The 21,450-nt window shown below is 34.0% G+C and overlaps 5 protein-coding genes across 6 annotated transcripts; 2 read left to right on the top strand and 3 right to left on the bottom strand.

Moving 5' to 3' along the window:
* The first annotated feature begins 365 nt into the window (after positions 1 to 365).
* LOC105561133 (basic helix-loop-helix transcription factor amos) lies at positions 366 to 3,771 on the top strand. 2 transcript variants are annotated; one of them, XM_012010859.1, is made up of 5 exons: positions 366 to 811; positions 1,874 to 2,031; positions 2,120 to 2,228; positions 2,695 to 2,903; positions 3,437 to 3,771. In XM_012010859.1, the coding sequence occupies exons 1-5, from the start codon at positions 705 to 707 to the stop codon at positions 3,541 to 3,543; spliced, it is 690 nt and encodes a 229-aa protein (XP_011866249.1). In that variant the 5' UTR covers positions 366 to 704; the 3' UTR covers positions 3,544 to 3,771. The 2 variants fall into 2 exon arrangements, with proteins under 2 accessions (XP_011866249.1, XP_011866248.1); XM_012010858.1 differs by having other exon boundaries at positions 2,692 to 2,903.
* A 2,305-nt stretch (positions 3,772 to 6,076) lies between these two features.
* On the top strand, positions 6,077 to 9,515 carry LOC105561214. Its single transcript, XM_012010994.1, has 3 exons — positions 6,077 to 6,647; positions 6,787 to 7,084; positions 7,750 to 9,515. Exons 1-3 carry the CDS (start codon positions 6,103 to 6,105, stop codon positions 9,481 to 9,483), a joined length of 2,577 nt encoding a protein of 858 aa, XP_011866384.1. The 5' UTR covers positions 6,077 to 6,102; the 3' UTR covers positions 9,484 to 9,515.
* An 813-nt stretch (positions 9,516 to 10,328) lies between these two features.
* On the bottom strand, positions 10,329 to 14,159 carry LOC105561132 (transmembrane protein 26-like). Its single transcript, XM_012010857.1, has 6 exons — positions 13,963 to 14,159; positions 12,716 to 12,893; positions 12,013 to 12,417; positions 11,279 to 11,646; positions 10,787 to 11,107; positions 10,329 to 10,374 (listed from the first exon to the last, which is right to left on the bottom strand). The coding sequence occupies exons 1-6, from the start codon at positions 14,154 to 14,156 to the stop codon at positions 10,329 to 10,331; spliced, it is 1,512 nt and encodes a 503-aa protein (XP_011866247.1). The 5' UTR covers positions 14,157 to 14,159.
* A 1,067-nt stretch (positions 14,160 to 15,226) lies between these two features.
* On the bottom strand, positions 15,227 to 16,477 carry LOC105561131. Its single transcript, XM_012010856.1, has 2 exons — positions 16,170 to 16,477; positions 15,227 to 15,531 (listed from the first exon to the last, which is right to left on the bottom strand). Exons 1-2 carry the CDS (start codon positions 16,466 to 16,468, stop codon positions 15,252 to 15,254), a joined length of 579 nt encoding a protein of 192 aa, XP_011866246.1. The 5' UTR covers positions 16,469 to 16,477; the 3' UTR covers positions 15,227 to 15,251.
* A 708-nt stretch (positions 16,478 to 17,185) lies between these two features.
* LOC105561213 (transmembrane protein 26-like) lies at positions 17,186 to 21,037 on the bottom strand. Its single transcript, XM_012010993.1, has 3 exons — positions 20,568 to 21,037; positions 18,679 to 18,895; positions 17,186 to 17,722 (listed from the first exon to the last, which is right to left on the bottom strand). The coding sequence occupies exons 1-3, from the start codon at positions 20,783 to 20,785 to the stop codon at positions 17,186 to 17,188; spliced, it is 972 nt and encodes a 323-aa protein (XP_011866383.1). The 5' UTR covers positions 20,786 to 21,037.
* Positions 21,038 to 21,450: the final 413 nt, after the last annotated feature.

Genomic DNA, 21,450 nt, shown 5'->3' with positions numbered 1-21,450 from the left:
GAGAGAGAGAGAGAAAGAGAGAATGTTTAGGACGAAGAAGTAGGAAAGAAAATTATTTTCAATCAAAAGAACGCTCGTAATATTTCATCCGTGCTTGGGGAAATTGAAAAACTGTTCCGCCACCCTTTGCCACGCTCCCTCCGTGCTCCATGTAAATAAATCCGCTTCGCCGTCTGCCGTTGAGATGACGACGGGCCATAGTGGGTGGGGACAAATAAAATTTGCGCGGGGGTGCGTCTTGTCGTCCCGGCCGATAAAACCCTCGTTGGAGCGTCCGCCCGCCAATCCCGTGCGCGTCTGATAGTCACGTCCAACACGCGTCTCGGCTCGCCATTGGCCGCAAACCCGCCCAGGGGTTGGTATCGATCATCCCTCACGCAGGCCCGACGCTTTTCATATATAAAGCGGCCTCCCCAGGGACATCGTCAATAGTTGAAATTCGCGTATTCTCCGTACGGACACTGTCGTCCGAGCGATCAATCAATCGATTAATTGTAGCCAGATCAATTGAGAGATCGAGAAATCGTCGCGAAACCTGTCGCGAGTCAGCGTGCGATGAAAGAATTCCGAGAAGAAGAAGAATTTGGGAAAAAGATATAAGGGAAAAAAAATCGAGTCACATTTAGTGGCTATTAGTTGATTCGTGAAGTACAATCTTGCGGGGGATAACGACGACGACGAATGAGATTGTGAAAACGTGCATCATGGCGAATCATCATCCGTCGTACGACTTTGAGGACAGGAGCCAGAGGATCCGCCATCGGGTCGGCACCGCGTCGAGACCAGCAGATTCCACTGTGGCTTGTACCAGGTACTAGCTCACTTTCTTTTTCGGCTGTGGTCAATCGCATTGACTAATTTCAGAAATCTCTTATTCGGTACAATTAAATAATTAACTTTTACGCAATTAATTATAATAAAGAGTGGCGTTCTATTTATTGTAATATGCCGACATTTCTAATTGCGATTTCTTATAACGTTCGGCAATCATAAATATTAACGATATCGGATAATAAGATTTGTAGCGAAAGAAGAATATTGAAATCGTTATTTAAATTCCTATTCACTTTAAAGAACACGCTAATAAAGAATTAACTGGATTTTTTATCAATATGAGATATTTCCTTTCAGAAAGATATGTTGAAAGTATTTAATATCTTAAACAGAATGATTCCTTTCACTTATGTATAATTCGCTACTTGTGTGCGATTTCTTTAATAAGGGACGAACATTTTTCCTCGCCCCCATTTACTACGCGATAAAAAATTTATTAGGTAACTCACAATCAGTCTACAATTTGGTCTACAAAACTAAGAAAGTTAACAATATGTAAATAAGTCCTGCATTAAACAAAGCAAATTTGTGTAATTATTTTTTCTTTAGTGAAAATTAAATGGCAAAGTAATACGTATAATTGTACAATTTATACTGAATAAAGTTAAAGTCGTTTCTAATAGCAGAATATGTGTTTCCCAATAAATTGTAATAAAAAGGAAATAATAGAATTTTTAACATCACTTATATTACATGAATATATAATATAACAAATTTACCATATGATATTAATATAATCTAAAATCATGTTTCGTTAATATGCGATCAATTTAAACAACTTACTATAAATATTTTTTTTAAGTGCAAAAAGTGTCAGTTTTACTAGCTATAGTCAAAATTTTAATCATTAATACAAGACTTGCACACGTCAGAATATCGATATGCTTAGCAAATTTTATCTAATTTTATATTAAGGAATGATGGAGACGTCATTTTCCGTTATTACAATTACGAGTACAAAATTTGTAACAATTCTACAAACAAGTATCGAGTGGCACAAATGAGTAACGTAAACAAATTTTGTATTATAATTTTTCAGTACTCAATATTACGTGGGGCACAATAGCGATATCACTGAAGAAGATTTGGCAGAATTACCTTCATGCGTTTATGCGGGCAGGTCCACGCAGCATGTCACGCACACATCGCCACATACACATTCTCCTTTGCACTATCACATGCCAGTTTCAACGCCAGGTAATAAATGCTAAATAATGACAATAATGCGGTTATTTAATTAACGTTTCATGTTGTATAAACGTTTTGTCATATTATATAAACTCAGATCACGACGCAGAAATGAACGGCGTAGAAGAGGGTTATTATCCAAACGGTAGTCCTTATAGAATTCAAAGACACGCAGCTAATATTCGTGAGAGAAAACGTATGCTGAGGTAAGGAATTTCCAAAAGTAATTAGCAATAGAAGAACTAATCTAATCGAAACGAATATTTTACGAATTAGTCTATCTATGTGCAAAGATTTGAGATAATATCAGCAAAACAATAAATACTGAAATACATTGTATACAGAATATAAAACACATTGTAGAATCATTTCTAAAAGTAATTATAAGCAAGGTAAAAACTTATCGCTAAAATAATTCTAAAAAAAAAAATTGTTCAAAACTAATAATAAAATAAAATTAAAGCCGCGTACTTGCAGACCGTCGTTTGCTAAAGAAATCTGTTGTTTACGTTAACCGTTATATAATATTAACGTGAAACATTAATAACAAGTTAACTCGCAATGATGATGTATTGCAGAAAATCTGTAGACGCGTAAAATATTTCTCTCCTTTGTATTTTCCGCGTAAGATGCGCACGAGCGGATTGTCAGTGTGATTGCAATTTTTAGCAGCATCAACTCGGCTTTCGACGAGCTCCGGGTCCACGTGCCGACCTTTCCTTACGAAAAGAGGCTGTCGAAGATCGACACCTTGCGCCTGGCCATAGCATACATCGCACTCTTGCGCGAGGTTCTGGCGGCGAGGCTTGATCCTTTGACGTACGTTGAGAGGTGCCTTAGGGGTGAGATAAACGGCGAACGCGCCGAATGGAACACGAGCGGTACGTCTGTTTTCATAATTATCTCCGTATTTGAAAACTGTCACGACGAGCTAAAAATCATAAGCAGAAAAGTCAGAAATATGTCATAAATGGTCAAGTGATCGATGTACGCAGACTGTGACAAAAGTTACAACAATGATCTCCCAATAAATTAGAAAGACTATAGATTTCGTCTTCGCTTTGCATTAAACAATTTAATATCAAAGCATACAATTGCGCATTAAATATATATTAAGCATAATATTACGAACAATTGAAGGATTTTAATTTAATTAGAGGATTTTAATTCAATATTAAACTTAGTTGAATATCTTCTGCAGAGTGTCTTACTTAGAAATTAAGTCGCTTTCGGGTTTGAAAGGAAGATACTTTGGACAAGGTGATATTCCTTTTCTAAATTAGCAATGTACAGCTTTTTCAAATGCAGTCGAAATTTAGTGGAGCCAATTATTTCACGTTTATAAAATCAATCTTAAGAATTTCGCTTAAGCCACAAATTATCGAGGCATTAATTATTGCGACCATTATTGCAGATCTGACGGCACGCTTGTCCTGGATAAATTGGGAAAATTTAGGAGTGAACCCGAACCGTCGATCGGTGCTTACCACCCTCGCGCTGACAACCGACAATATGAATTGAATACTCTAACGAGGCACGCTTTGGCGACACTTCTTTTCTTTGTAAATACCTTTACGCCGAGACAGGGAGAGGGAGAGAAGAGAGGAAAATGCTAAACGCCTTTCCGCGATCTCGGTTTTAGTTTCATGTGCAATACGAATATTGTATTCAATATCTACGTGTACATGTAAAAGAACTAGCTAGTATAATTTAGTATTTGCTTTGAAATAAAATCGATGCTACTCGAGACTCCTGCGTGTACTCTCAACGACAATTTAGAAATTGCACATAGCGCTTTTATTTGAAATGCTGAAGCATTAGAATATCATTACGTTTGCCGTACCGCAAATTTTTTAAACATATTGATAGGCCGCGGTATAGAAAGATTCTTAGGTCTTTGGAAAGTTTCCGCAGCCAATCAGTGCTTAAAAAGTTTGTCGTACGGCAAATATATTGTAACAGTGCCTTCTTCCTTATTGCGCGGCACCTGCTCTCAATAGGATACTCTCTAAAGTTTTTGGAGTGAAAATAGAACCGTGGAGTGAATTATTTACTCTATTGAAGTGAATATTTCACTCCATGTTTCTATTTCCGAAACTTTAGAGAGTAGGAAAGCAAAGCGACCAGTATCAAACGAATTAGGGACTGCAAGACAGCGGTCACTGGACCTCGCAAAGGATGATGTTATTCGTCTGATGCAAACCTCCCTGTTTAAAATAATAGATAGAATATCATCAGATTACATTAGATTACATGCAATTTCAATGTAAATTAATAAGACTCTTATTTACAAATATTATCATATGCCTCGGTGGTCGAATTGGTGAGACGGCCGCCTAGAGTGTAGGGAGGTCCAGATTCAAACCCTGGCTGAGGTAATATCTTTCGCAATAAATTTTCTGTGTTAAGAACACATCGCCAGTCATGGTCGATTAGAAGCTTGATCATTGTTAGTTATTTGCTGGCGTCAAATAATGCTTGATGTTACAAAACATTGTCTTAAGAGTATAAGACGGCCATTTTGCTCAGACCCTAAGGACCTGAGCCAAAATGGCCGTCTTGTACTCTCAAGACAAAGTTTTATGTTTTAAATCTTTATCTTAAAGTAACGCACAATAACTGTCTTATGACTCAGGAATACAAGACAGCCATTCTGCTCAGGCCCTAACAGTGTCCTTCCGCCTAATGATACAAAAGCTCCACGTTCGCTAGACTGTCAATTCTTCCCGTCCATTGGGTTCGTGCGTGCGTGCGCGCAACGACGTGGTGAACCGTGAAATATCTGAACGGCGACACTGTCGTGACAGCCGATCAGTGCTTTGTTTTGCGAAAACATCTCTCATCCCGTCCGCGTCCCTGGAGCTTCTACTCTTCAGTTCCGATTGATATCGATCGCCTCGTCTACTCCGGGTAACGCTTACAATTTTATCGTACGTCCGACAAAGGGCCTTGGGAATTTCCCGAGAACTCGCCAACCCGCCTTCCAAAGTGTGAACTCCATATTTCTTTCGCAACAAAAAAAGACAAGCGTCCCCCGGTAAAAGACGCCGATAATATTTCACGCGGATCCCGTAACTCGGCCGAATCTACGGAGGGAAGCGAACGAAAACGCAAGGTACGCTTATTTCCTAAGCTGCACTTTTAAGATTATGTTTCACGTGTCGATTTTTACTCTTCTCCCATTTTTTATTCACGAACATGCAATTCTCATTCTAAATACAGCGCAGTAAAAGGTAGTCGATGTAAATTAAATAAGTTTGTCTTACAGCGATTTGCTGATTTATCGTAGAGCGAAAGATCTACTTGAAGTTACAGCGATTCAATCAAATATCAGAACAGTAAAAAGTTGGCGTAATAAATATTTATCTTTTAGGATTCAATATTATACGATATCATGGTACTTGTATACTAGAGCGCAGCCTACGAAAGACAACAAGTTGTGGGCACTTGAGGAAACATCCCTAGTAGCGCAGTGCATTGGCCGATGTTGTCCAACGTAAACCCAATATTGGCCACGGAATAAATGTAAATATTGCACTATAATAATTCTATAATATTAGATTTATATTGGATACGAGTTGGCCAGTATTTAACAATGTAATAAGAATATTGGTCTAATGTATTAATCTACTCTTCTAATCAGAATCCTTCAATGTCGCCAGCGGTAAATTAACGTCAGAGTTTTCTTGAGGCATATGCCTCGGTGGTCGAATTGAGTTGGACCAATATTGGGAATACTAGATTTACATTCTTTCCCAATATTGTGCCAATACATTGTGTTATTAGGGATGTCATTCCACAAAAGTGCCAGTGTTTAAAAAATCGACTGCAGAAAAATACGCTGCACGAGTAAATTAAAAAAAAAAGTACTCGCCAAGTATTACACAGTTTCATGGTTTTTAATTTTCTATGCGAGGTGAGATCCAATATTGTCCGGTGCTTTCAGAGCAAAATGAGCTCTGTTGAGCTGTTTCGTAAGAGTTTTCATATAATTCGCTAGCCTCTCGCGCTGTTACCACAGATATTTTGCCAAGACAGATTTTGCTAAACTTAATGTAAGCTGTAAAATGATTTAGATTAATGGAGGTACTGCGGAAGAACGCATTATCCGAGCAGTGCTCCTTCGATATCCAAGAGATTAAGGAAATACCCACGAAGAGCGATTCGTCGATTGGCGAGGACCAAAACGAGGATATCACTAAGAGATACGTTTCCTGTTACGATTTGATTGCGAGCTCGGCGCTGATGGATCAGGACAAAGAGTATCCTAGAAATGCGAAGACGATCGTGCTGGAGCAGAATCAAGCGAGCGATCGCGGCAGGGTTAACAATGTAAGTCGCCGTGTGATCGAGTTAAGCGACAATGACTCCAAGATGATCCTTCGGCGGCAATTTGGGGAGATGACAGAATGCAAGAATTCGAATATGCAAAGCGGCACAGGGAGTTGTGAAAATATGGAAATTCTGCAAAAGCTACCGCCGGACACAATCGTGATACGACAAAAGGCGAAGTCGGAGATGGAGGACAGCGACTACAGGGAGTCGAATAGTAACAGTGGCAGCTCGACTTCCGGCTGTGCGGATGTTAAAACGAAGGGGATTTCACGAGCTTTCAGAAACAAAACGTGAGCGGTATTAAAATATGCTTACGTAATAGACTCCTAAAAATTTATTACACTTGCCAGATAAAGGGGAATTAATTACACGAGATATGATTTATATATTATGTTCAAAATTTGTAACATTATTGCTTCACCTGTTTAGTCTGAAAACGATGGAGGTGAGACGAAATCCCATGCGAGTGTCCAAAAGAAATATGGCTGCGAATTTCTCACGACCTAAGCAACGACTGTTGGCCAACAGCAAGAAAGAGTTTTATTCAGATTACGAGGTCGGGAAACGCGTAAGATCGTCCACAATGCCGTACATGAACACTAGATCTGTTACTCGAAAGATGTACACCGTAGGTGCTACTTACCAGGCGCCTACCAAAAAAGATGAGACGGAATGGAAGGAGTGGCCCGTGCATGGAATGCACGAGAGACCGGTCTATCATCCTCAAGTAAAATTACCTTCCTCTATAATATAATGTCATTATTTATATTCTTCACTGTATTCGTTAAATTATATATTTGTTCTTGAAGAACTTGTAACTTACTAGTTGAATCTCATCAAAATTATTGAAGTCATAAACTATTAGAAAGTTTGCGTTGATTAACAATTTCTGAAATTCTTTTTGTCTTAGTCATGTAACTACATCAAAATGTCACGAAACTTTGCTGTTTTTTTATCCTGAAGCTATGTAACTTATTATGTTTTATCGATGTTAAATAAATAATGTATTTCAAAGAAATAAATAGAAAACTATAATTATATAATTTCAGTAACTGCACTCTATGATTTTTAGATAGACAACTTACTTTAGTAAAGTTTTCCTTTTGAAAAATTAGGAAAAAAATACATTTCTTAACAATTTTTACTAAAAAACAAGAAATCAACTTCACCTTCATGAAAGAATCTGAATGATCTTATTTAGTACATCATACATTTATCGATGTTAAATAAATAATGTATTTCAAAGAAATAAATAGAAAACTATAATTATATAATTTCAGTAACTGCACTCTATGATTTTTAGATAGACAACTTACTTTAGTAAAGTTTTCCTTTTGAAAAATTAGGAAAAAAATACATTTCTTAATAATTTTTACTAAATTATGTTTCCAGGCTGGTTTAGCAGTGGAATATTTAGGAAGATACTTTACTAGTCTTGATGGGTTATCTTATTGCGAGATTATCAATGAGCCTAATATAGAAGTGGTTTCTGTCGATCCGCATTGCGATGGACGGGTCTCTTCGGCCGAAAGGAAGGGGTCAAGGGGTAAGACAAGAATGAAAAGCAAACTTCCGCCGAACACTAAAGTTGCGTGGAATAGTTATCTCTCCGCGGACAACAAATCCTTTGAGACCTGCATGCATGAAAGCCTTCATTGCGTGTTCGGTTATTGTTCGCAAGTTATGACGCCAGTTTACAAGAAAACTGTGGAAGGAAAGATGACAAAGCTGACCTCTGCGGCCAAGACGAGCTCTTTAGAATCGGCGAAGGAGCCAACAGACCTCAAAAGTAACGTCACAATTTCTTCAAAGAATGTCACTAAGCTTGCAGAAGAGACAAAATTATTGGAGGCTTATGCTATCGCCATGGCACAAAGCATTCAAAATAAAAGCACCGCCAATAGCACGAATGATCAAAAAGCCACCTCGACTGTCTCGTCATCTTCGGCAACGTATTTACCAGAAGCGCAGAAATCGACCGCGGAGCTCAGCAGCTCGAAGACTGCTTCGCAGAATGGAGGAGCCATCAGGATGAATTTGAAACAGATTATTCGAGGCGCTCCAAACAGCTCTCTAATCTTGTTAAGGAGTTCGGCCGCGAGATCTACGAGCGTAGCAACCGCAAAGAATGTATTTAACTCGGCCAAGGTGGAAGATGCGTCCAACGACGAGACGCTAATGGGAATGTCGTCGATCTACAAGAAGCTGATGTTTACGAAAGAACCGGTTTCGAAATGCGAAAAATCGCCAGTGAGTAACAACGTGCACAGCTTGAAGAGGTACGCCATGAATACACCAGAGCACACGACGAAGAAGACCTTTCTCGAGGATCAGTTGGACAACAAAAAGACTGTCCAGGTCATGAAAGAGGCACGCGAAAACAAAAGTCTTGATCGCAAAATGAAAATTCATAGAGATTCAGAAGGCAGAATATCTATGACGAGTTCCAGCAAGAACGTCGCGTGGGGCACCAACAAAACTTCGGAGATTGCTAGAATCTTATCGGAATACAACAAAGGCACGTTGAGGAAGTCCACGGCACAGAATCAAATTTATAGCTCGAGAGATACGAAGACAAGCTTGACGAATCCGAACGTCAAAAATTTACCGAAAAACCTCTGGCAGAAGAGTGCGAGGATTGACGAAAATCAACAATTCGTGTCTAATTCAAATATGAGCTTTGAGCTCCCGCAGGGAAAGTGGAAAAGGCTTCATCTAATGCTGGAAAAGACCAAGGACGGTCCGATTACCGGTGGCAATCAAAACCCACGGAAGAGCTCGTCGACAGTAGAAAATCATAAAGTTTCATTGAGAGATCAACAAGTGCACTTAGGCACGTCGAATTATATAAGAAAGAATTCTATCGATTCTCGCAAGGATCTGAACGAACATGAAATTATCATGGTTGATGTAAAGCCGAAGGAAAAGAATTCGGAATATTCTAAAGATGAAACCTCGGAGGAGACCTCGAAGATAGGGTCACTGCAAGAGCTTTTGGAGAACACTGCAATCTTATACTGCGCTGCCAATGGAGTTCATCAAGACGATCTGTCAAATTATATCGACACACTCGACAGCAAGCAAAGTATTCAATGGCTAGAGAGTTGCAATAATTCTGTCATATAGAAAACTAAAGATGAAACAGTATTTTGTTTATTGTATACGATATCATTAAGTTCAACGTTATGACTAATCATTAAGAAAGTGTTACCAATTTGTTAATTTATAAGAAAGGTTTAATAGTTTAATAATAAATCGGTATTTCTTTGATTTATTTTATCAAAGAAACAAGGTATGTAGAGATATATAAGTATTATAAAAGATACAGATATAGAATTTATCATACATATTCATATACATATATAATTATTTATTCGTTATACATATATATAACGAATATTAAATAGAACTTAATTTAGAAATTTAAATTTTCGTTGCGATAGATTAATATAAATCGCTGTTTTATTAAAATATTTGCTTAATAAAATCATGAAATTTCTTGTAAACAAAAATGTTACTTCGAAGTTTTTAATCAGCAGTTATTATTGACAAAGCGTTAATGATCTTAAACATATAAAATGCATTTATATATTACAATTATATATATTTTTTTAATCGTATTAAGATATTCAGATAATATATTTTTCTCTTTACATCGGGTAAAAATTTTAAAACATTCTTTACCTCGAGATATTATCAATTTACATGAATAAACATTTATATTTTTCTACGTGGACGTTATTAACTACACACTTGCGCATGTGTGCACGTGTGCATATACGTGATTAAAAATACATGGAAGTTCATGTTTGACTTCACATATATTATTTATGTTAGTTTCAACGTTGAACTTGTTTCGTTTTTGTGATTAGTATCACGCCATCATTAATTCCAGCCTCTATGAAAAAGATGTAAGTGACTAGAATTGCAGAATAAATAAGCAACAATGCCACGATGTCCGAATTCCTGTGTCAATCTCTATCTTGCCTGCGCTTTCGATGTGTATATTTACGGGCACTGTAATCATAAAGGCACGAAAGTTATTTCTGTAAAGCTAGTAATTTCTCCACAAAAAATTAAAATTACACCTCTAATAGAATTAAATGCTAATTTTTACGTGTTAATTTTGTGCTTTATTAAATATTTTTATGTTTAACATTTATCAGGCATAAAGTGTAAAAATAGAAAACTTGAATTTAAAAAGTAGATTTTTAAAATAATCTTAAAATTTTTCATTTTTAACGATATCAAAACTTGTTTCTGGAAAAGAAAACATTAGAAAGATTAATTTTAAAGGGATAAAGAAGCTAACATTTTTCAGCTACCTTTTACACATTTGCATAAAATAAATTTAGCACACATATGTTACAAATTTATTAAAAGCTCTTTTCTATTACTCTTATAATCGATGTTATGTAAATCCTTTTACCTCTTTCTATCAGATTCTGATTCGCTGCCTTCGCTGATAATTTTATTTTCAGACAGCTCTTCGCTGGAAGACTCATTCTCACTATTAAACTTTTGATTGGAGCTTTTATCGGAATCATCGTCTTTCTTGGGCTTTGTCGACTTTCTCTCGCTTTTCTCAGATTTTCTATTCCCTCTTCTTTTATGCCTCTCGTCAGACGTGCTACGTCTAGTATCCTCTCTACGTGACTTTCTCTTTCCTTCATGTTCATAACGCGACTTGTCGTGTTTATTAGAGTTACGAGAGCTCGACGTCGAGTATCCAGTGTCCTGGCGATTTTTTCTGGAATAATTCGTTCGATATGTACATAATATAAATGAAATATCTATATAATATTTTTGTAGAAACAATTTTGACAAATGGATATTCCGGCAAAGTAAATTCTTTCCTTTTTTTGTAACTTAATTGTTTTTCCACACGAAAGTAGCTTATAAATATTTAAAATATACGAACCGTTTGGAACGAGCGATATTTTTCGGGGACGAATCGAACTTGTCGATATCTTCACTTGAGTCTTCGGTCTCACTATAATTTGCTTCTACGTCCTTATCACGTCGATTCTTATGTCTATTATTATCCCGCGAACTTTTCATTCTTACATCTTTGTACATGTCACCTCGTGAAATAATACTGATATGCGACACATCCCTTTTGCTGTATTTCTTATTCCGTTTACTCCTGCTCTCAGTTTGTACCACGTAAAGTCGGTACAGTTGCAACAGTATCACTAATGTATTCTTGCACGTAAAGAATATATTCATATAACTAACTATCTGATAATGAATTATCAATATCAAACGAAATGCCAGGAACGGTCCGTCCTGCAAAATATACACGCACGTTACATGTGTTTGTTAAGTGAAATTAATTCTAAGACTTGCGAAGAATAGAGAGAGATTATTTTTACAGATTCACCGTGATCGATCGTGATTTATCATAAGTATGTTTATCGTAAAGTATTTTAAAGAAATTTTAACAACTGATTAAGGTGTCAATACAAAAAATTAATTAAGAAAAATGACAGATGTTACAAAACATTTTATAGCTTTGAACAGTCACGTGACATGTATTGCTGAAGATGCTTCACGAGTCAGACAGCGTGAATAGTTGATATCCCAGGAAAGATGTACAACATACATATCAGATATGTCTTTGAGATATTTCTTTTATATTATTCATCGACGTACTTGAAGAATCATGTTCAGAGCGATTCCCCATACGTCGATGCTGCAGCAACTGGTTTCCGTTCGTACTTTCTTCCTGGCAACGCCGGACGACAATCGGGACTTCCTCGACTTGGTGGCAGTCAGCACAACCGTGAACTGCATCAGGGACCATGCCCAAATACCCAAAGTCAGGTATACGAGCACGGGCTCCCTTGCTATCCTATCTTCCTTGAAGGAATCGAAGAATTCGATGATGTCAGCCGCGGTACCGATGTAGACTAACAATAGCTGGCTTAATTGATCCCGGGTCAAATCACCTTTCGGCAACATCCACCGGCCGATTATCAGAACCAGCATTAGGAACTGTTCGATCAGAGTGACCCATGTTTCTGCGGAAATTTGTATATCCGGTAATCGGATATCAACCTGGAACGCATAAAAAGCAAGCTGTTGCGTTAATCAGTTTTAATAAATCTATCGCTGCTAATTAACTATTATTTTTTTATTGTAAAACACACTTGCATAGAGAAATCATAAAAAATTGCCATCTCTAAAGGAAAGTAATATTCAAAAGAATGCAATCGCAAAATAGTAGACTATAAACAGCGAGAGATTTTGTTCAATCATTTCTTCCAGCGTGCACGTGTGTTGCTTGTGGGTATATTACAAAAAAATGTATATTTATTTTTTATAAAAAAAATATAACATGAAAACTGATACGCACGCCCAAAGCTTCTTCCAGATGTTTCAAGTCACTTGCTGCGAGATTGGATAAATCGAAACTCTCGGATATATTGATGTTCGATCCACGAGATTTCAGTCTTCTGTCTACTTTGTCCAGTTCTAACAACCAGATTGCTGGCACCACGCTACTAAGATATAAAAATACAGACGGGCAAAACCTAGAAATAAAACAATTGTAGTAAATAATAAACTCATATGCATTACGTATATTTATTTCAGATTGCATTAGCGATTAAAAGTGAAAGTACAAAACTATTTCTGTACGTACAGTATAGCACATCTCATGTTATCGATATTCTTTTTATCTTATGGTTTAATTTTAAATCTTACATTGTGCTAATTCTCTTAAGTCAGTATATTGTTTATTTCTTTTATTATTATTTATAAACAATATTATTTATCGTTCGCATTCTATTATTTGTGTAATGCTGATTTTTGCATATTAGAATTTTTGAGGGCAAGTGTGTGTACCGCGACGGTGTACTGCGCTACATCTAATTCGATTGATCGATGAGTCAGGTAAACGGAATCGGGTCACGAGTTCCCTTTTTCGCAGATGTCAATAATTTTTGATACGACCGCTCGCGTCCCGAACAAAGTGGATTCTAACTTCTCGGCTCGTGTTACTAATGCTTCAATTTCCGTCTGTCAAACTGAGACACGGTTTCACAACATACACGCCCTTTCCGAGGGATCCCTTTATGCTAAATCTTTGCAATGACAATACTGTATCCAATGCAATATTAAAGCTAAGTATAGGAATGTTTTCTGTACAACTAATAACTATTAGAGATCAAATAATAGTCAGATAACAATAAGAGAGAGATAATAAGTAAACTTTACGCTTGCTTTTGCATTTATATACAATTACATGTATATATTTTTTGTATAAGACTTTATATATTGTTTATTAGTTACTGCTGAAATAATCCACAATTGTAAATTATAAATAGCTAATGAATTTTCAAACTTTAAATCTTTATAAATAAAAATGTTGCTTTAAAATTTACTTAAAATTATAATTCAAAAAATTATATTACTTATTTTATCTCCTATATTTATATTTATAAATGGAATAAATTAAAGTAAAAAAATCAAGCTATATTTTGATTTTTAACTTTAATATTATTTTGGACGGTCAGACAAATTGAATCTTTCTTGTTTTCATCATTTTTACATAATACAAATTCCTTGAAAGCATAATAACGTTTGCAACAGTTGACATACCATTTCCATTCTTGATTTTCCTTTATAGTGAGCGTGAAAATACCCTCGAAAAACAGCAACAAGATAGGGCAGCTCAGATACCAGAAATACGGATTTTTCTTGAACGTTGTCACCTGCCAGATAGCGATGAATCCGTGCGATGCAAATACCAAGCGCGTTATTATTGCCTTAACAGTTGCTAAGAACTTTGCCATAGTCGATAATTACGGATCTTGTGATGTGTGCGTATTTTTTTCGACAAATAAATTAAATGATGCCGTGATCTCTCACGTTGTTCACTTTAAATATATAAACATGCACATTTTAAATAACTGCCTCTGAAATTTGTTTCACACACTTTTATACTTAAAAAGAAGATACAATATTTGTTACTAAATAATATTTCAAACATATGAGAAAGTAATCGGGAAAGGCACGACGTTCGAAGCACAGTTCTCCAAAGAACGATATAAACTGCCTAACTCTTGAGCGAGTCGCACATGCGCCCGTTGGATCATCCGGATTAGAAGACACAATCTGCCCCATAAATCTTTTTTCGTCGTGTGTGCGCGCGTGATTTTAGGTCACATTAAAAAATTCTACGTAAGATTTTATAAACAACGTTTTGTATCATCATAATTGTCGACAGGGCAATGCACCCGGGGGGAAAAGCCATATATATACAATTAGATAAAATTGTATATATGGCTTTTTTTCCCGGGCAATTATTAAACATGTAAGTTATAATAAATCAGTATTCGTACACTGAAAAAAAATCTGATAGATTCAACCAGTCGTCTGGTAGAAAATGGACGAATCAGAATTCTTTTAGGATTTACCATGAAAGATATTTCACAACCAGAAGCTTGCTAGACTTCACTACACATCTGGTAAATCCTAAAGGAATTCTGATTCGTCCATTTTCTAAAAGACGACTGGTTGAATCTATCAGATTTTTTTTCAGTGTATGGTTTATTTCAACATTGATACCATATAACGTACAGATATAGATATTGTAAAAGATACAGATATTATGGAAATAAGATACAGATATTATAGACAGTTATCATAGAGTATGTATACATATATGTACGTATATAATTACAAAAATTAAACTAAAACTGAATATACGCCAGGAATTTCAAGATTCAGAATTCATAGTTTCGTATCTATAAGTTTTTCGTATAGATTAAACATGAGAGTAATTTTTTCTGTTGCATTTATAATAAATTTTCTGTTAATTCGCTTCAATAGCTTATCTACGAGTATTTCCATTAAATGCTGATTTATTTCCTTCATTGATTTTATTTTTATTCAGAAGACTCCTCGGTAGGAGTACTATTTTCATTATCCAACTCTTGACTGCAGATGTTATCCGAATCATCGTTGTTTTTAGTGCTTGTCGATTTCATCTCGTTTTTCTGGGAAGATGTTTCGTCCACTATTTTGCTATGTCCTTTATCAGAAGTATCATATCTAGTTTTCATTCTGAGCGATAACTTTTTCTTTCCACCCCGATACAATTTGTCGTGATTGCTAGAATGTTGAGGCTTGCCTGTTGAATATCCAGAGTCACCATAACGATTTTTTCTAGAATAATAAATTTAATATACATAAAATACCAATATCTGTATAATATTTATGTAAAATAAATTACGTTCATCTTTTTAACTTTCCATTTTATTAAACAAAATTTATATTAGTAAATTTTTAACAACTATTTTTATAAATTAATATTAATTTTTCCTGTGAAAAAGGAATTGCTTGTATAAAATAGAAAAGTTTTATAAAATTTAGGTATTTAACTTAAAATTTCAAAACATTAAAATTTACACCTCAGCGATATTTTACAATTCTTATAAAAAATTAATACTGTTAATTTTCCTCTGTGTAATAAAAGGGAGAGAGAGGGGGAGGGGGCAGAGGATATGTAAAACATAAGAAAAATATAATTTTATTCACCTCGGATGGAATAGGAAGAAACGAAATTATTAATTCTGATACCTTAATTAGCTATTTGTAAATTATTATAAAATGGGATTAACTCCATTTAAAACGTAAAAATAAATACAAGCAATAACAAAAGGTTTCGAAAAAATGCTTTTACGTAAATAATTCTTATAGTAATTTTAAGAAATGGATATTCTGTGCCTCACAAAATAATTCTTTCTTGTAATTTAATTATTTTTCACCTACAAGTAGTTCAAAAATAGTTAAAATATGCGAACCGTTTAGAAGGAACGACATTTTTGGGGAGAGAATTGATCTTATCTTCATTCAAATCTCCGATCGCACTATTATTTGCTCCTACATCCTTAACACGTTGATTTTTCGGCCTGTTGATATATCTCACATTTCTCATTCTTATATCTCTGTACATATCACCTTGAGAAATAATACTGATATTCGACACATCCATTTTGCTACATTGCTTATTCAGGTTTCTCTTCTCCATGTATAGTACATAATAATGGCACAATTGTTGCAATATCACTATTACGTTCTTTAACGTATACATTATAGTCATATTGCTAACAAAACCGAAATTTGTTATCATTATTGTACGAAATACCAGGAACGGTCCATCCTGCAATACATTAATGTAGACACGTTAAATATATTTATTAAATCAAATCAATTGTAAGACTTCTGAAGAATAGAAAAAAAGATTTTTAGATTTGCCGTAATCTACTATATACCCTAGTAGCACAATATATCGGCGCAATATTGGGAAATAATGTAAATCTATGTATTCCCAATTGGTCCAATATTGTAAGATGGACGCCTTTTCTTATTTAGTCCATCCAATATGTTCGTTTAGAAATGTTGGTCTAATATTAATGCAATATTAGACCAATATTGTTATTACATTGTTGTTACATTGGCATGTTCAATATTGGCCAATGAACTTGCAATATAAATCTAATATATCTAATTATTATCGTGCAATATTTACATTTATTTCATGACCAATATTGGCTTTGCGTTGGACAATATCGGCCAATGAATTTCTAATATAACCAACATTAGACCAATATTTAGCTTATGTTTAGCCAATGCACTGTGCTACTAGGGATAGTTATGTTTTTCGTAACTTTATCGAAACTATTTTAAGCATTTAATTAAAGAAATTGTTACAATTGGTTATTAAAGTATTAATAAAAAAAGTTGCTGTGAAGAAATAAGAGATATTATACAACAATGTTTTGTTTAGTTTGAACTGTCGCTACGTTACTTTCATTTATTACTGAAGATGCTTCACGAACCAGACAACGTGAATAATTGAAAGATATCCAAAAAATGTATTTAGTACAACTATCTCCGATGCTTTCACGTGTATTGTTCGTGCACATACTTGAAAAATTATATTTTTGTTTCCCAGAAAGAGTCTTCGTAAATCGATGCTGCTTTCATTGGTTTCCGTTTGAACTTTTTCCCTGGCAGTATTACCGGACAACAATCGAGATTTCTTCGACTTGGTGACTGTCGGCGCAAGTGTGAACTGCACCAAGGACCATATACACATGATATGTGCGAGAGGCATTATCGTATATCCGAAAAACATTATTATTCTTTCGGTGGCGAGAGAAAAGACATTCATGATTTCAGCTGCGGTACCAATGTAAAGTAACAGCAGCTGGCTTAATTGATCTCGAGTCAAATCACTGTTCAACATCCATTGATTGATTACCAGATTCAGCATCAAGAATTGGGTGTGAATATAAGAACCAATTATATCGTTCAATTCTATGTCTGCATGTTCTAAATAATCGCGGGTATCCTGTTGAATAGAATAGAACAATCCTTTATGTTAGTTAATAAATTTTAATAAAATAATTACTACGGTTTTTAATAAATTTACTGTTGTTCTTTAAGTAAAACACATTCAGGGATTAAGTCACTGAAAATTACCATCTTTAAAGGAATATATTATTTGAAAAAATGATTCAGATAAATACTATTAGATTTTTAAGAGACAAAGAAATGCTAATTTTTTTAGTAATCTCTCATTACAGTAGCTTCTAATGTAAATAGAAGACTAACTTAACAATATTATGATAAATAAAAGAAATATGTTAGAAAATGCTTAGAACATGCTTAGGATGTCAGGTGATACATTTAAGCATTTAGAACTCCTGGCCCCTCGCAGGTTTATGCACAGGTGCATAAATTTCGTATCACATGCATTTTATGGCTATTGATCAGGGCTATTTATTGCTGAAGAAAATGAATAATTTTCGAAAAAGTTTATGAGTATACCAAAATGATCTGAAATGCTTTCCATCTTTCGATTTGAAAATAAAAATGATAAGAATTCTCAGCGTGTCATGTCTCACTTCTAAGAAAATTAAACAAGAACAACTGCAGCGAGGGACTAGAAGCTTTAATGTAATAATATAATTTTATGGCATAAAATGTGTGATATCCGACAAAGTATCGATTTTCTAATTTTTTTCTTATACTTTTATACAGAAAATAATGAGAAAAATTGACTTATGCTTAATAAAATATACGATTCCTTTTAGAAAAAAAGTTGAATCTTGCAAGTAAATCGGTGTATTGTTCGAAAAAATACAATTACAAGATGGAACATTATACTAAACATTGAATGATTTAGTTCAACAAGTTTTTCTACACGCGTGTGTTTATTATGTATATACACATATGTATATTAAAAAATAATATATATTTTATCAAGTTTCATAAACAGCATATAATGTTAAAAATAATACGCACGACATCAAAGCAATTAGCACGAATTATATAATATAATATAATCCGCATATTAGGTGACGGATTATTTGGATTTATCAAGTCACACAAGTCCTGCCGTCGTTCTGCTTCCCTTCTACAGCTTTCGCTTTTATTTTCAATACTGAATGCTTTCATCCCTTCTAAGTACCAGATTGTAGGCAGCACGCTAAGAAGATATAAAATTACAGACGGCTGAAACCTAGAAATATAATAATTGTAATAAATAAGAAACTCTTATGCATTACCATTTACTACAGGTGATTTAATGATTAAAAATAAATCACTAAAATATTTGTGTATATATCACACCATGGTATCAATATTTCCTCTTTCTTATGTTTCACATTTTTTAATCTTATATTATTTTTTATAATATATTATTATATTGTTAATCTCCTTATTATTTATTGTTTACATTTGTCTTCGTTATTATTGTACATAATACTGTTTTTTACATAGGGCTTTTCAAAGGCAAATATGTACTGCTTAGGCATTCTGGGCTAAATTTAATTCAATTGATCAACGAGCCAAGTAAACGAGATTAGATCACGGTTTTTTTAACAGATATGATTTTCAATGATTTTTAGTAGGACCACTTGCGCCCCAAACAAAGTGGATTACTCGGCTCGTGTTAATTGTTAATGTTTCAATTTGTACCTATCACACACTGAGATATATCTCACGATATACACGCCCTTTACGCTAGTCTTTCGCCATAATATAATAATATTGTACCTAACGCAATATTAGTAACGTTTCCTATACAATTAATAACCGTTAGAAATAAAAAGGTAATGTAATGACATTACAGTAAAAGAGGAGTTAGTAATATAATCTTAATATTAAATATTTTGTTTTTACAGTCGCAAAAGCATACATTTGCATGCATTCAGTCATTTATTATAAGATATTAATAAATCTTTCAAAACAATTATTATAAAATTACTTAAACAATAAATTATCTAAAGTAAATTCAGTAAAGTAATTAACTGAAGTAATGTATTTTAAAAAATAAAAATAATTAACTAACGTATAGTATCTTTGAAGACAATTATTACAAAGTACCTTTAGTAATTAACTAAAGTAAAATAACTAAAGTACTGATCTAAAAATAAATAAAAGTACTATCTTTTAAAACAATTATTACAAAGCAATTTAAGTAATTAATTAACTAAGGTGTTTTAACTTCAGTAAGTTAACTATAGTAATTAACTAATTGAAAATTAACTAATTTAACTAATTTGAAAACTAATGATATTAAATATACTTCAAGAACTTACATTTTATAATTTTATAATTTTTTATCTAAATTACTTGATGTAGCAATATTTGCTAAAACATATCATTGTTGTCTAAACTTTTTATCCCATTTGTAATTCATAAAATTGTTGTAAATGTTTATAGGTATTTTATCTATAAATCTACTATTCAGAATTAATTAACAATTGTAATAGTTTATGATTGAGAATTAAATATAAGAATGTAAAGGTATAGTGACTTGGTATATTTTATATATTTTAATATGAATAAACCATATATTAAGTCCAGTATAAAGTTTGTATTCCTATAGAAATAATTCATAATTGTAAATTATGAATAACTATTTGATTTTAATACTTTATAAATTTTGTTATAAAATTTATTTAAAATTATAATTTAATAAATTATATTTTTCATTTTTAGTTCCCTGTATGTATTTACACTTACAAATACAATATAATTATTGTAGTTAGAAAATCGAAATCCCGACTCGCCCTTTTATATTTTTTTTGAAAGTCATAGAAATTGAATCTTTCTTAATTTCATCATTTTTAATTAAAAATATGTTTTCTTGAGAGCAGAACAATATTTGCAATAGTTGACATACATACCATTTCCATGCTTGACTTTTCTTTATTTTGTAGGTGTAAATACCCTCGAAGAGCAGCAACAAGTTAGTAGCAAAGCTCAAGTACCAGGGATATTTGAACAGATTAACCGGAATTATAAAGCCGGCGCTATAACTTGGCCAGTGCCATGTAATAACGTAACCGTGAAATAGGAATACCAAGCGTATTATTATGCCCTTAATAGTTGCTGACTTTACCATTATGGCTAATTACAGTTCTTCTTATGATTCGTGCTTATTTTTTCAATAAGTAAGGTAAACGAAGCTGTGATCCCTCATGTTGCTCACGTTAAAAATAGCACACATTCGCAACATCGTTGCTGAAATTTGTTTCACACATTTTTATACTTGAGAAGAAAGCCAAAACGTAATGGACTTTAGATAAATAAAGCTTTAAGTATACGAGGAAGAAATTGAAGGAGACGAAACACCCGAAGCACAGTTCTCCAAAGGACAGTATAAGCCATCTACCTCTTTCGCGATGCGCACATGCGACCATTGAATTATCCAGATTAGAAGATACGGTCTTTTTCATTCTTTTAATTCTGGTCGCGTGTGCGAGACATTTAAGATTATATTGAAAAATTCTATTATACACTTAAATTCTATTAAAATTACCCATTTCATATTATTAATTGCAAAAGAATCTGCAAAACCTGCACAATACTGTAGAAAACATGATGTGTTTATCGAAAAGTTACCATTTTTGTGTTTTATGTAACCATGCTTTCCTGTAACTATTTTGTTAAAAATTTTAAGACAAGGTATTTATAATTGATATTGTTGAGACTTTAAATGTCTTTAAAGGGGTAAATGTGCATAAAAAGACCCCACCTTCCGATGACCTTGATCTTGACATATGTTGT

Source organism: Vollenhovia emeryi, unplaced genomic scaffold (assembly GCF_000949405.1).
Source record: "Vollenhovia emeryi isolate VEMERY1.0 unplaced genomic scaffold, V.emery_V1.0 DF939210.1, whole genome shotgun sequence".
In the NCBI taxonomy this organism is placed as follows: Eukaryota; Metazoa; Arthropoda; class Insecta; order Hymenoptera; family Formicidae; genus Vollenhovia; species Vollenhovia emeryi.
Note: the sequence above shows the minus strand (reverse complement) of the source record. Positions and strands in the feature narration are given on the sequence as shown.